At 35.9% G+C, this 14,495-nt stretch overlaps 2 protein-coding genes across 2 annotated transcripts; one reads left to right on the forward strand and one right to left on the reverse strand.

Moving 5' to 3' along the window:
• Positions 1–15: 15 nt before the first annotated feature.
• Positions 16–2,653, forward strand: LOC100889555 (ribonuclease P protein subunit p14). The gene is made up of 4 exons (XM_003724531.3): positions 16–263; positions 1,108–1,269; positions 1,833–1,911; positions 2,280–2,653. Exons 1-4 carry the CDS (start codon positions 226–228, stop codon positions 2,349–2,351), a joined length of 351 nt encoding a protein of 116 aa, XP_003724579.1. The 5' UTR covers positions 16–225; the 3' UTR covers positions 2,352–2,653.
• Positions 2,654–7,056: 4,403 nt separating this feature from the next.
• Positions 7,057–12,246, reverse strand: LOC592909 (cyclin-Q). The gene is made up of 6 exons (XM_030997587.1): positions 12,063–12,246; positions 10,707–10,879; positions 9,864–10,072; positions 9,083–9,197; positions 8,478–8,726; positions 7,057–7,842 (listed from the first exon to the last, which is right to left on the reverse strand). The coding sequence occupies exons 2-6, from the start codon at positions 10,818–10,820 to the stop codon at positions 7,756–7,758; spliced, it is 774 nt and encodes a 257-aa protein (XP_030853447.1). The 5' UTR covers positions 10,821–10,879; positions 12,063–12,246; the 3' UTR covers positions 7,057–7,755.
• Between the last annotated feature and the right edge of the window lie 2,249 nt (positions 12,247–14,495).

The following is a 14,495-nucleotide window of genomic DNA, read 5'->3' on the forward strand; positions in this document are numbered from 1 at the left end:
TACCCATACGTTTAGCGCGCGTACATTACTCCTAAAACAGGCAGATCAGAGTGAGCCCATGCCCCGAAGCTTCGGCTGGATTATCGTTGTCGAACCGCGTACGTGTCAGTAAACACGTGCCCTTCACTGGTGGTATCTAGCTCTCCCGGGCTCTCCCCAACTTGTAATTCAGGATAACCAAGAGAAAAGAACTTAAAGAAGTCGACTATCAACCTTCTTGACATTATGGACAGCAGCGCAGACATTTATCTAGATGTCATGTTGTGAGTATCAAGTAATATGAGTAGTCTACCATGTCTTAGATTTAGAAGTAGAGTTGGACATCATCCACGACATCCACACATAGCTGCATTATCCTGGCTGTCATATTGATTCTCAACTTTCAAAACACCACTGTAGAAAACTCAACTGATTTCACTCAAATCGGTACTTTAGTGACAATTGATGACACCTAAATAGCAGTAAAATACAATTTTTGTCAACTTACTGATGTTAAAAAGAATATTTTAAAAATTCAAAATTTCAAATTGTAAGTCTAGAGTCTACTCTACTGTCAAGCAACATCGTCTTCATTGTTTGCATTTAATGTGCAATACATAGGTCTAACTTAAAGTGTCGACTATCAAATGCTTTGCTAGAGTGGTGACATCCAGTGGCGGATCCAGGGGGGGGGGGGCCTCTCAAGTTCAAGATATCAATTAAGCTATAAAACAATGTTTCTAGACAAAAATTGACCGATTAGCTATTCCCGTTTGGAAATTATATTACGGTATATCACAACAACATCTTCTTAGATTTTCATGGTCGCAGCTACCATTGTACGGCCGTAGGCACTATTTGAAATTTATCAAAATTTACCGGGAGCACCCGTAAATTTTTATATTCAATTTTTCTTGAAAGCAGAAGTGTTTTAGGACCTAAATTTTCTAGTGCTTATAATGCATCCACGGCCACAGGGGCATCCAATTATCAAAATTGTAAAGAATCACTAGCATATCCACCCAATTTTCAACATTTCCCAAAACTTCATATTACCTTAAATTACATTTAGACCAATTTACCAAGTTGTTGATGTTGTAATTTTGTTTTATTCATATTTTGTGACAGAGAGTTTGAAAGCTCTGCACCACATGTGGAAGAGACAATGTTTGAGGGGATTGTAACTTTGGCCTTGAAGCAACTGCATGGTGATGTTGGGGCAGCAATGGCGGTAGATCTTGTGATGTACAATCCTGGGAATTTGCAGGGAGTTCTTAGAGTTCAACAGAGGTGGGTATTTATATTTGTTCACCAGATCATGTCTTAGACTTTATGGGATATTTTAATGAATTTATGATGGGATATTTTAATGAAATTATGATGGGATTGATTTTTCACAAATTCACATACTCTGTTTCATATAAAAAAATATATATATACACAAAAATAGCTGAAAATTAAGAATCTTGAATGGTTACTTCAACAGTTTATCATATATTTTCTCTTTACCTCCATTATATACGATTATTTTAATTACTGGTACCAATTTAAAATTGTTTACTAGTCAATTGTCTTTGAATGCCAAATGCACAATTTGAAACATATTTCAAAAATATGACAAATAATGTACAGTGTACATGTACATGTTTGCAAATTACACTATGCCATGTAATAATTGAAGGAAAATTGACTGAATTCCAAATAATTTTTTGATCCAACTAATTAGAAATATGTGATGACCTTTGATATATTGCATTAATTGCATTCAGTGTACGTTCAAAGTTATATAATTCATTATAAAATGACTGAATTAGTATATGATGCCTATATGCTCTATATTTCTTATCATTTAGCGATTTGGTGAAACTGTGGAGTGCATTGACACTGTATGGATATTATGAAAGCCAGAGATGTGCTTTCACTGTGCGAAAGGTGAGCTTTATATTACCCATTTAACCTTACTATGTACACTCTGCAATGTAACATCAGTCTATGGAAGTGATAGTGATACATCACAGCCAATTCTTCCTTTCATGATGGGACATTCATGTACGGATGGAAAACTTGAATACAAAAATGCATTCATCACCTTCTTGTTCTTAAAATAATATAGCAAAAGATCACTATAGATGTAAATATCATAAGTGGCATGTGTAAGCACCGCGTGTGAGTTGTGCAAGGGAGATATCTAGCCATTCTTGTGAGTAATAAATAGTAATGTTTTAGAGACCCTTTGTGAACTTATTGAAATTGATTTTGAAGTTTTCAACAATTTTTTTGTTCATGTTCACATTCCACAGGAGTCTTCTGATTTCATCCCACCGAAAGAATTCAGAAAACTAGAGGAAGCAGAGCTCAGCGGATGTGGATGAATGGAATTATAAAATCGAGATGTATGTTTGAGAAATTGGTTTCAGACATGACATGGACCTGCAACAAAAATATGCCATGGACAATGGAGATCTACTCATTCATGGCGTTGCAATGTCCTTTAACGCACCTGGATTAATCAGGATTGTGTTAGGGTGTAGCCAAGGCAAGTCCAAGCTATTTTGTCCCATATGTAACTGACCAGTGACCACATCTCAGATTTTTGTGTGTCTGATCGTTGTATTAAAGGGACTTTGTAACATCGTTTAGATGAGAGAAAATGGTGCTAAGGTAGTGACTATAATGCTAGATGTACAATTAAAGATAATCTGAAAGTTTGAGTGAAAGCAGACCATTCATTATTAATGATGAAAATTGGGAAAAAATAATCTGATCGATTCCTTAATTCTCCCAACTATATTATTACAATTTAATTACATTTTAGGTGAATTTAAATTGTCACAAAGCAATGAAGTGGCTCTATATACATGTACCATTCCAGATATGGAAGTGTTGACACTTGACAGATTTATAAAAGCCTGTCTTACGGTATGTCTTATTTTCATGGGAAAATGGTTGGGAGAGTTTACTGTTTGAGGGTGTTACACAGTGATGCCTTTGTGGTTTGAGAAATTTTTCAGGATTTTTTGCATGTTAGAGGTTAAGTACAGTAGTAGCATTTCATACCAAAATTACATTTTTTTCATCAACCTTCAACAATGTTGCCGAGTCACTTTAAGAGCCCTTCTAGTAATCAGATCGGACGAAATATGGAGAGCAACGACACGTTCGTTGTTGATCTAAGTTTGGAACGCTGAATGAATTAAGTACCTTGACTTGCCCATGAATATCAAGCTTACTGTGTTCTCTAAGCAGGTTATAATGCCACTATTCTAAACATTTAGAATCAATTTTTAACTGAGAATCATGTGCATTGATTTCAACATTATGATGTGGGGTAACCCATTATTCTGCCTAATGTCAAATACATGAAGTCACAGAACAAGAAAGGGTTTTGTGTTTTAGACTCGAACTGAACAGAGTTCTATACCAGTACATGCATTTGTGTCTGTGTATTAATAATCAAGTGTATTGTGTGTATACCATGCCTGATATTTTCTCATTTCTCATCTTAATTAAAGCCCCTCTAAAGAAAGTGTTGGGAGCCCCAAAATTTGATGGCTAAATTTTATAATGTGACGGTGAGAGAGGATGTCATTTAAGACATATTTCTGCAAGATTTTCAAAACAAATGTGTTAAGTCGAATATTGATTAAAGTATACTAAATGTAGGTGTTCTGTGTACAACAGAAAACTCAAATTATGTATTCTTTTATCAATATTCATCTTCAACACATTTTTTATTGGGGGGGGGGGAATCTTTTCAGAAGTGTTATAAATGACATCCTTTTTCAAATTATGATACAATTTTAGTGAAATTTTGCCATCAATTTTTTTGCGAATTTGGGGCTCCCAACACTTTAGAAGTGCTTTAATATATATTACTGAGCAGTGATAAAAATTGTTCAATGTAGCCTGTAGAAAAATATGAGTTCCTGTTTCGTGATATACATGCATGATGCATCAAAGAAATACCTCTCATGGACAATTCACTTTTTCATAAAATGTCATTCTGAAGTTAATAAACTGCATATTCTCAGAATGTAATAAATGTTCTCTATGTTATTTGTACAACTTATTCAAAATGAACAACTGCATTATTTCTTCATGTATCCACCCTTACAAAATTGTTAAATAAAGGACATATTCATGATTATTAAAGGTAATTGTAATTTGAACTTGACAATAACCTAGAGATTACAACAACAAATAAATCAAATGTTAACATCTCAAAGGATTTGCCACTTCTTAAATCTACAGAGCTTTAAAGGGGTTCCTGGTCAAATCATTTTCATACTTAAAGAGAAGGTCGAGTTCTGGGAAGAGTTGAAAAATAATTTGTGAGCGTTATCATTGTTATTACGAAAGTGTGGAAGAACATCAGATAAAACATGTTCCCTGAAAGCATGGCTCTTCAAAACAAATGCCTTCATATTCTAAATATGTCATGTAACATCGTGAAAATCGGGACAGATTTTTACGCCACGTGCAATCACACGACCAGAACTCAACCTCATCTTTAATCAAATAGTCAAGCAGATAAACTACACGTGAGACATTTATTAAGACGGATTTAAAATACAAGTCAAATGAAAAGTTAGTTATTTTATTAGTGTAACAAATCTCATACAAAATTTAAAACAGGTTGTAGGTCATCATTTACCTTACCTTTAAAATGTCAAGGTAACTGATCATTGATTTATTACTGTACTATCTTCAAATATGCAGGTACAGTACCACTCCAAACTTGTCCACCTTATTGCAGGGTGTAACACTTTACATTCTTCCAACTTTATTATTCAAAAAGGGTCAAATCAATATTACAGTCAACTCTGCATAAGTCTAATCTGTTGGGACGTGTTCAACTTTGTGTTCAACTTATGCAAATTTGTTATTAGAAAGTGTAAATAACATGTTTAGCATAATTTGTTCCAACTTCCAAGGCTTGATTCGTCATGGGGAAAATTTGAGTTGTACAGAGATTAATGTATTTTACAAAGGGATATAAACTGCTTTTGGGGCAAGTAGTAAAATCTTCCTGAATTGATTACACTCTAATGATAAGTAATCACAACTAGAAATGCAATCGTGTCACAACGATGTGCGTGCAATGACGCCGTGTTTCTACGTGTCGAACGAAAGAGCTTCTCTCGGACTATCCAGAGCAATTTGTACGAAGTCTTTAGCTTCTGTAATATTGGAGACAGGTAGGGCGAAAGAAAGGCCTCAATAGTGACCTTGATGGGATGGTAGTGACTATGCCTACGATGTTTGAAAGAAATTGGGATAGGGGAAAGAACCTAGAAAGGGCTCGCAAGCACTGCGTGCAAAAACAAATGGGATTAGTTGCATGTTCGTCATTTCAATCAAGATCGTTCTAGGGGTCAAAAGCGTGAACCCGATTTGCCCCAAAGACAATGCGTGTAATGCATGGGCGGAAAACGTACAGGATCTGTATTATGACCGGAGTTAAAAAAAAAATTCTCTCTCTCTTTATGTCTCTTTATGGGCCGTATTTTGTATCATTAGAAAGAGATTTTCATGTTTGTTATTGTAAACCACTCTCTTTTTTTCTATGATAATCCTATCGAAACACGTGATGTAAAATAGATTTATAGAACAAAATGGCGTCTTGAATAGCCCCCTTGACCAATTTCAAAAATCCGGCCATGAGGTGCCCTGCGTATTGGAACTTGGCATGCAACTGCAAATTTTCGAGGAAAAAGAAAGACATTTAAGGGGCGAAAAGCAGTCTGAAAAAAATGACGTCATAGCCGATACGTGTTAGATTTGGGCGGAAACTCGGCGGAATTCGTGTAGTGACCTTTGTTCAAATGCGATTTACTCACAATTTTCTGTGTGAACATATACCATAATTGGTATCATTCGAAAGGCCACTTCATTGCGGTCAGTTTGACACCATTGTCATCTGCGCGCAATGTATTGCACGCATTAAAGGCGTTATCACGTAATGCATGGAGAATACATCATTTTTGGCGATAACTTTGCGCTGACATAATCGAATTTTACCAAACTTTGCGGACAGTTGTCACGTATATGAATACATGTGTCTGCCAAGTTTCATTGACGTAGGTCTAAGGATCGTAATTTTAGAGCAAGTTGAAGTTATTTCACAATTTTCTTGAAAATGGCGAATTTGGAGGGCAATTTTCTCAAATTTGGTCAGCGATAAGGTATATAATTTTGTATATGGCTGGAAAGGGCAGATCTTCAAGTACCTAAATCCAAAAAAGGGTACGGGTCTGCCAAGCCATAATGGAGATACGGCCACAAAAAGAAAGCCAATTCCCAGAACTTTAGAGGGCGCTATTTATGTTTTGCATAGCCATTGGAGCGTGAAATTTAGCATGGCTATGTGCAATTATGAGATAAAGATACTGTGTGATTTAAATACAAAACGGAATTTATATGAGAAAGTTATGGCAGTTTTAGATTATTTAGGGGTCCATTTTTCAAGAATTTGAGAATTTTTTGACGGAGACGGTTTATGATGTGAATTTTGAGTATGAAGATTGCATTTTCAAGGTCAAGTGATATGTCGCAGATAAAAGAACATCTCTTAGACTATCTAGAGGAATTTGTTAGAAGTTTGTAGGATCTAGGATAGTGGAGATAGGAAGGAAAAAAGAAAGGCCTTAAAATGGACCAGAAACGGACAAAATGGCGCCTGGACGGTTATGCATGAGTAATTTCGAGAATCGAAGAATGTAGTGACCTTGATGAGATGTTAGAGACTATGCCTATGAAATTTGAAAGGAAACGGACATGAGGAAAGGGCATAGTGAGTGATAACAAGCACTACGTGCAAAACGAATGGGATTTTCGGACGATAAGAAGAACCAAGAATATTAATAACGTGAACGAAAACAAGGCAATGACGAAGGCTCGTCATTGCAATTAAAATCAACTCGTCCAAAGTGGCAGCATAATAAAGTTTCACCATGCAGCATTTAGGTGTGATGCCCTTCTCACAGTGGCATTTTAGCCATGCTGTTACCCATCACATCAGTTGTCAAGTCCTTTTCAGAAAAAAAAAGTCTGTGTACTACACATAGTTTTAAATAATTTAGTTTACATCTATCTGGAAATAGCATGATTAAGAAGGGATCTGGAATATCATTTTCTCAAGTTCATTCAAATACACAATGGATTCAAGTTCAAACTAAACTTGTGTCACAGCCATATAATATTTCAACATGGGCATGGCACATTTTTCTTCCTCATTATATTAAACACTTCTCTGTCACTTAAAATGAAACACAATATTTAAAGGGGTCAGGTAGATGACAATGCTCTTTAAACCAAGTTTTTTTAAATAAAATTGAATGAAAGGAGCTGGAAGGGGAACGGAGCTTATTTGTTGAATTCTTCATTACGGAGCACAACTCAGGTTTGGTTCTTGTCCAGCAATCTGTATTTACTCATATGTTGCACTGTATGCATCCAAAAGTTAGGAACATGGAATCACCTTTGAAATACAAGTCGCTTTATGGATAGTAGAATTTTCTGAACAAGATTCTTGATGTGTTGAACCAGAGGCAGAGTAATATCAGAATTAGGGGAGAATTGCTATGGTTGGCATGTTCTTGTATCCTCGTCATGAAGCTTAATCCACTCCTGACTCTCCAAAGACATAAAAATATGCCTTAATTTGGTTGCTCTTTTGTAAAACTGTTTGGACCCGTTCTTAAGACGCAAGTTCACAAGAGGCGAGAAGCACAATCTCTGCTGCTATCGTCACATTTAACAAAGCTGAATTGTAGGTCACCTTTTATCATCCAGTTCGTAGAGTTCAATGAGTTCAGTGACGATCTTCTGAATGATTTCTTCACTGATGTCCTCTGAAAATGCCTGCAAACAAAGGTTTAAATGGATGTCAAAAATCACAGTACATGTAAATTGGAAATGCACTATAAAGAGCTCTGGCATAATGAGATACTTGATAGAACAATGTCATTTTCATGGTTCAAACTGCCTCAATAAAACACGTTTCCACTGTAATGGATTCAGTGTAATGCGTCGCCTTAATACTCCTCGGCCAACTTAAACCACAGAGTCTGTAATATTTAAAGAGATTAAAAATCTGGACTATTTTCCCCTACATGATCTCAACACAGACAGGCCTGATGTCTTTCCTCCCCCCCCCCCCTTTTTTTTTTGGGGGGGGGGGGGTGGGGGGAAGAAACCCCCTGCTAATATCACTTTCTCCTCTCATATAGGAGAAAGTACACATACTTCATGTGTCCTTTATGTACACAGAACCATAGTTCTGAATAGCAATTTAAAAAAATGCCCTTTACGACCTTGATATACAAGCAAATATCCTTTGTGTACATCCACAAAATTTAAATAACTGCACACACTAAATCATCGTCATCATTTATGAAAGTCCACATTTTCACTCTCTTTTGAGGGGTTACTGACTTTCTCGCCGTGATGAAACTTACTCCTGCCACTTTTTCTTGTACAATTTATAAATGACATACCTTCCACCATGGATTGGCAGCCTCATCATTGAGCGGCACCTCCAGACCATAACATTGTAAAGAAAAGTAGATGACAGCTACGGCCATGTGTTGAGGTTTGGTACGCAGGCCAATGTCACTATGGTAGCTATCCCTCAACATGGCCCAGGCTGTCCGACAGACTGGTGTCTGATCCCAAACATCTCTGTCCATCCAGTGTGACAATGACTTCAGGTAATGTACAAGGTACTTGTGGGGTAGGTCACCAATCTGAACAGGAAAAAAATTCTGGTTACAAACTAGATAATTTTTAAAGACAGTATGTACACAAATAATCGGCTTTCATTATTATCAGGGAAAACACTGTCCCTTTTTACACATGGTACCTGTACAAATTGATGAAGCTCCTATTTCAATGTTTGAAAATAAAAATGAAACCACATTACCATGTTTATGCTTATGGAGGGGAAACATAGGGCTCAATGTGTTATGTCATACTATTGAACTCGAAGTGTCCTACTATGAAAAATTAAGAAAACAAGGAATTCATCACAACAGAACTGAGTCAAGTTTCATGTTATTGTAAAAATTATGATGTCATTATTTTTGCTTTAAGGACAACATACCTTTGGGTTATACTTGAGCATACGGACCAAGAGCAGTTCACAGTTGACAAGACTGTCCCTGAGTTCCCAGTATTGTTTGCCAACTTCCAATGGAGTTTCTTCTTTATGTAGAATCCTGAAAATTTATTTTGAAAAAAAAGAAAGAGAAGAATGAAAAGTTGGAACAACAGAATGCTACTCCCTATATCTTGAATTGACCAATGAATAACTCTTTAAATCTGACACTGTGACCAAAGTTGATGTTATATGCACGCAACTTCTTCGTGACTAATAATGAATGCACAGTTTCATGTAGCTTGAAGTTAATGACCCAAACTTAGTTATATTGATAAAAAAGATCTCAAATTGCAGTATACTTCTAAAAGTCAAAATAACAATGAACAAATAATCATATGAAAAAACGGCATTTATAATGCCTTCATTGATCCAGTAAACAATTTGGAAAGACGAAACAAATAAAACAATAATACCAATAATAATAATCAGATAGTAATAATAAAATTCAAAATAAAAACAATTTGATTTGTTTTCTAAATTTAGTTCTTAAACACATGATGCTGTATAAAACACTAAAGGCCAAGTTCCTGTGAATTTTTTCTTTCTAAAAACAATATAATAATTTACATCTACAGGTAACTTTAAAGATCTGGTGGTTTTGCCAACATATAACTACAGCAAAGATTTGTTGGACCTCTTATATCGAAGCCCATAGTAAATAAACCACACAGCTTGGCTCTGCTTTTGAATTAGATATAAACATGGTCCATCATTTCTGTCATACCTGTAGCAGACATTGATGATGTCTCTAAGTTTAACATGCTGCTCTTCAACTTTGGTGGCGAGGTAGATGGCTGTAGCTCCTATCAAGTATGGATCATAGTTGCTCAGCTCACACTCGGCAAAGAAGCGATGATAGATACAGCATGCAGATGCCAGCGTCACAGATTCCAAGTGTAACTTGATTCCGGCTTCCATCACATAATGGATGACCTACAAGGAGGTATGATGTGAAAGAGCATGTCAGTACAGGGATGTGCTTGGCCGCAGGCATATTTGTTTTAATATACATTGGTTTCATATGAAAGAACTTCCTATTTAAAACATGCTAAATGCAAGTTGGCCCCACAACAATCTACAGTTTGTATACATGTTGATGTAAGTAGATAAAATCTATGACCAGAGTATTTCATCACTAACCATAACCTATAACATTAATCACAGTGGTGGTAAAGCTGACATGGTCAAACATTTGCCTGACTGTCTAACTTTGGAATACATATACACATGTATGGAGGAAGAAAGAAATGTCTCTAGAATGAATGCATTATGGAGAAATCTCTTTAGGATATATACTTAGGTACATGTATTTCTCAGTTGTGAATATCTCATTGATGAGTCGATTTCAAATTCATTATAAGAGGTATGGTTCTTTTAATGTTGTTAAATTCAAATAATTGTTTATAAATTTGCCAAGTAGTGTATAAAAAGGAAAGAACTTGTTTATCCAGCTAGATATGCAAACCTAACATATCTCGTCCTCTAAACCTTCAAAGTTTATTGAAAAATAAAACCCCCAAACTTTCATGATTTGGTTTATGAACATCACTTTAAAGGAAGCACAAACCTTAAAATGGGTTTTCTTGTCTAAATCTTCTCTGGCGATATTGAAAACTTCACCGCCATCAGCATCCATATCTATGTCAATAACTGTAGACTTTTCAAATTTGATGTGATTCATTGCTGCTTGCAGAGTTCATAAGTTCTAACAGCGCTTGTATGCAACCTTGTCTCAGTTTGCTGTAAAAGAATAAGAAGATACAAGGAAAAATAGATTATGATCATTCTGTTTTCAGAATTAATAGTTATGGATACTGAGGTTGAACATCAGTGACACGGACTGGCTCTGAAAGGGGAAGTCCATCCTAAGTTGGTTTTAATCGAAGCAGAAAAAGAGAAAAACGGGTAAATGAAAGTTTGTTTGAGCAAATTTCAATTAAAAATAAGACAGCTATGAATTTTGAAGTTGCGATCAATCAAACAAAACTTATCAACACCTCGACGTACCTTGCGAGCTCCTCACCAATTTGCTCTGTACAGAAAAATGTCATAGACATTAATTTTCTTTGTTATTGATGACGGAATAGATTTTTTCATACTTATTTGCAATATGATACTAAAGGCCAAGTCCACTCTAAAAATAACTTACTTTCAATAGAAGCAGAAAAATCAGACAAACCAATAAAAAAAGGTTTGAGCAAAATCGGATAACTAATAAGAAAGTTACACATTTTTGCATGTCAGAGGGTTAGTGCATTAAAAGGAAGATAATAAGTAACATTTCAGAGATACCAAAATTACGTAATTTTTTAATCAACCTTCAACAATATTACCACATCACTTTAAACCAGATTACCTATGACTACAATTTTTGAAGTATTTTGCATCTCGTATCCCCTGGCCCTGCTCCTAATTTCAATCTTTTTACTTTCTAAATTATTTTAATGAATAATTGCATTTTTTCTAAATTGGCAAAAAATATCTAGACCTAGATCTATATAAATCAGGTGGAACTGCAACTGAGCTGAGGCTGTTTATTTCTTCAATCAATGTCTTAATCTTGACTCACGGTTCTTGATTTTATGAGATGTTTGCTAGTGTTACAGACTCTTTCAATCTTTGTTCATCAGTTTAGGAAGATCAGAGACATCTCCGTAGCTTGGCCCATGGCCATACCATATACCAGCCGGACCAGTGCAGTGTAAGTGCTTGCGCTGGCGCACGTATACGGGGTCCGGCTCCTCAGCCTCGTCCTACCTTATGGGCTAGGGCCAGGATGCACCGGGAGGCCGAGGCACAACCCGCGAGCGAGGCTCGGTAGGCTGCCTAGCGCTGGCCTGGCCTGAACTGAAGCCCCAGCCCTGAAATTAATATAAAAATAAATTACCAAGTTAGACTAGACGTCTACGCTTAGAAAACTTACAGTCAAACTAATCGGAGTATAGATTCGAATCTAAGTATAATGTCATGAAACCTGGACATATCTTCAGAACAGAACTTCCTTTCCATCGAAATCAAAGTCTAGAGCGTCGTGTAACTCAAGCTTGGCTCACTTTTCCTAAAAAATCCATGGGGGCTGCCATTTTATCAGTTCACTTTACGCTGTGCGCATGCGTCGAAGACGGAATTTGAAAAAAGAGTTCTCGCAGCAAGACGCAGAATTCAGAATCATCAAATTTGGGAACTGATTTTGTTTTTAACTTTTTATTGGCTCATTGTTTGCTGTTTCAGGTTATCGCCATGGCTAGTGTTTTAGTAAGTTTTTTTGTACATGTTTCAAAATTAATACAAGATTTGTATCTTTTTACGGCAATTTTTACTATGTTTGTCTTGGGAACAAATTGGTTTTAATGATACCCACACGTTGAAATTCATGTTGGTTAAAATTTACTCTGCTGTAGTGTTGTCATTCAGCAGGGACCAGGGGCCCGTTCCTACAAACCGTCATAAGTCTAACTTCTTGACTAAATCAGCGTTAGTGAACAACTTGTCCGCTACGTGTTTCACCAAGCCCTCTTTGCCAAGATCAACGACAACATCCTGACTAAGGAGTTATGACACCTCTGACACCGTCGTATCTCTGTCATAACTATTTAGTCGATGGGCAGCGCCATCACATGTCATTTATTGGGTAGACTATGGCTGGCAAAAAAGAACAATAAATCCTCCAACTATGATTTTTCTACACATTCACTTAAACAGTGAATTATTGTTTTTTGTATTTGATAATCTCATGAAAATATGCCATGTTTGTATTTAAGGATTTTTCCACTTAAATAAACTGATTATACGTCTTTATTTCCACATTGTAAACTCGTCGAAGGGATATGTATTTTGCCACGGCAGGCAAGCCATAGTTTGAAGTGTATTCTTTAGTTTTCAGACCCATATTAATTTCGAGATGAATTCTATTTTCAATTATGTAAAGTGAATGGTTTAAACATATGTTTTAACCTTTGAAATATTGAAGTTTTGTAATTTTTATATTGTGCTGACGCCAAAAACATTGAACACAAATTTCATTAAATCGTATTTTTTCAAAGAATAATATAAGGGTGTATTTTTATAAACTATCAAATGAAAATATTCGGGGGGTGCCCATCTCAACAACAAAACTGATTCACTGGTCATGTAATGAAAAACTCACAATTATATTTTACAAGTACTTCAATTGTTTAATCTACACAAATTTGGAAGTATATTGGATCTCTTATTTCTTGGTATCATTTTCAATCTTTTTTATTACTAATTCATTTAAATAATTGCATTTTCCCTAATATTAATTTTGTAATAATCTGGTGGTATTGCGACTAAGGCTAATTCTCGGATCCTCTTCTCGCCGATAATATCGATCTCACGAGATACTAGCTAGTAAGCTCTTCGTGAAACGGTTTAGGAAGATCAGAGACATCTCCGTAGTTGGCGGATAAAGTTATGACTGTCTTGTCGTTGGTTTCTAGGAACGAGCCCCTGGGTCATCATCAGGATCATGGATTTGTTCATGCTCTTTGCAATTTAGGATCTATCTGTAAGCTGTTAATTCTCTTTGTGTGTGTGTGAGTGTGTGAATGCATTTCAATTATTTATGTAGACAGCTATGGATGGGGACGTAGACTCTAAATGCGAAAAACAGATTCCGTATTGATTTTCTTGATGCATTTTAGTCTACAATAACTTTTTACAGAGACTAGAATTTCACGTTATGACTATGAGCGATAAATCCTCTGAAAGACGGACAACCCATAAAAGTAGACGGTAAACTGGGCATATTTTATTACGCAGAATCCTTTTTTCGCATCGCCAGCGCGGGGTTAAGGGGCCGAAACCCGCAGAGCGCTGATGAAAATAAAAGTCAGCGATGAATTTTTTTATATTTCCAGTTTTTAACCAAAGTCAAAATCCTGTCAATATTTTTCGACATTTCATTGGGTTTTTTCCCAGCGATAGTCTTGGTCATTCCAGTTATCAACTTGGCCTCAGCCATTGTACAAAATTAGCCACAAAATGAGTTTTTGTTTCAGTGTGTTTAGCGCACGCACAGACTACAGAGTTCACTAAATTTAGCAGGCTCCCTGCTTCCATGCCATTTTACACTACCGGTAATCGATATTATCACAAAGTAAGTATCAATTTGGTAACATGAAAAAAGCTGTATTTTTGTCCACCGCTTGATTGTATTTAAGTTTCCTGCAGAACACTTGGGGATTAGTATTTAGACAAGATTTTACTGTTAGATTATATTTTTTTGACCAAAGCTCAGTGAAAATATCACAAGTTGACAATAACCACACAATATTAAATAACAAAATCTGCTTACATTTCAATAAAAGTTAATGAAATTGTGATAAAAAATTAA

Source organism: Strongylocentrotus purpuratus, unplaced genomic scaffold, assembly GCF_000002235.5.
Source record: "Strongylocentrotus purpuratus isolate Spur 01 unplaced genomic scaffold, Spur_5.0 spur5_contig_858, whole genome shotgun sequence".
NCBI classification, from domain to species: domain Eukaryota; kingdom Metazoa; phylum Echinodermata; class Echinoidea; order Camarodonta; family Strongylocentrotidae; genus Strongylocentrotus; species Strongylocentrotus purpuratus.